At 39.8% G+C, this 1,601-nt stretch overlaps 1 protein-coding gene across 1 annotated transcript; it reads right to left on the bottom strand.

The window, feature by feature from the left end:
* Nucleotides 1-278: 278 nt before the first annotated feature.
* LOC138364980 (uncharacterized protein YdhT-like) lies at nt 279-617 on the bottom strand. The gene has a single exon (XM_069325069.1). It carries the CDS (start codon nt 615-617, stop codon nt 279-281), a length of 339 nt encoding a protein of 112 aa, XP_069181170.1.
* Nucleotides 618-1,601: the final 984 nt, after the last annotated feature.

Below are 1,601 nucleotides of genomic sequence, written 5' to 3'. Positions count from 1 at the left end.
TGCTTCACCAGTTAATCCAACATACATTGCTTCACAGTTGATCCAACATACATTGCTTCACAGTTGATCCAACACACATTGCTTCACCAGTTAATCCAACATACATTGCTTCACCAGTTGATCCAACATACATTGCTTCACCAGTTAATCCAACATACATTGCTTCACAGTCGATCCAACATACATTGCTTCACCAGTTGATCCAACATACATTGCTTCACCAGTTGATCCAACATACATTGCTTCACCAGTTGATCCAACATACATTGCTTCAACAGTTAATCCAACATACATTGCTTCACAGTTGATCCAACATACATTGCTTCACCAGTTGATCCAACATACATTGCTTCACCAGTTGATCCAACATACATTGCTTCACCAGTTGATCCAACATACATTGCTTCACCAGTTGATCCAACATACATTGCTTCACCAGTTGATCCAACACACATTGCTTCACCAGTTGATCCAACATACATTGCTTCACCAGTTAATCCAACATACATTGCTTCACCAGTTAATCCAACATACATTGCTTCAGCAGTTGATCCAACACACATTGCTTCAGCAGTTGATCCAACATACATTGCTTCACCAGTTAATCCAACATACATTGCTTCACCAGTTAATCCAACATACATTGCTTCACAGTTAATCCAACATACAGTGCTTCACCAGTTGATCCAACATACATTGCTTCACCAGTTGATCCAACATACATTGCTTCAACAGTTAATCCAACATACATTGCTTCACCAGTTGATCCAACACACATTGCTTCACCAGTTGATCCAACATACATTGCTTCAACAGTTAATCCAACATACATTGCTTCACCAGTTGATCCAACATACATTGCTTCACCAGTTGATCCAACATACATTGCTTCACCAGTTGATCCAACATACATTGCTTCACCAGTTGATCCAACATACATTGCTTCACCAGTTGATCCAACATACATTGCTTCACCAGTTGACCCAACATACATTGCTTCAGCAGTTGATCCAACATACATTGCTTCACCAGTTGACCCAACATACATTGCTTCAGCAGTTGATCCAACATACATTGCTTCACCAGTTGATCCAACACACATTGCTTCACCAGTTGATCCAACATACATTGCTTCACCAGTTGATCCAACATACATTGCTTCACCAGTTGACCCAACATACATTGCTTCAGCAGTTGATCCAACACACATTGCTTCACCAGTTGATCCAACACACATTGCTTCACCAGTTGATCCAACATACATTGCTTCACCAGTTGATCCAACATACATTGCTTCACCAGTTGATCCAACATACATTGCTTCACCAGTTGATCCAACACACATTGCTTCACGCACATCTTCCGCCTCTTAGTACCCTCCACTTTCCAAAATGATCACAGTCAACTGCTTTTGAATAAAGTTGTCCATGACCAGAATAAACGCAGGAAGAAATCTTTAGTAACAAGCATAAATACATTTCCCAACTAAGGAACGTAATGTCCAAATAAATAAGGGGGTAGAAATAGCTTAAGCTGCTTTATTCATTTGAGATGTATTTTCTTGTCTCAGTAAACATACTTGAACTTGAAATGCGGAAAAT

This window comes from Procambarus clarkii, chromosome 15 (genome assembly GCF_040958095.1).
Source record: "Procambarus clarkii isolate CNS0578487 chromosome 15, FALCON_Pclarkii_2.0, whole genome shotgun sequence".
NCBI lineage: Eukaryota > Metazoa > Arthropoda > Malacostraca > Decapoda > Cambaridae > Procambarus > Procambarus clarkii.
Note: the sequence above shows the minus strand (reverse complement) of the source record. Positions and strands in the feature narration are given on the sequence as shown.

Coding starts and splice junctions, on each gene's coding strand:
- LOC138364980 (XM_069325069.1), bottom strand. CDS start 617: ATGTATGTTGGATTAACTGGTGAAGCAATGTATGTTGGATCAACTGCT.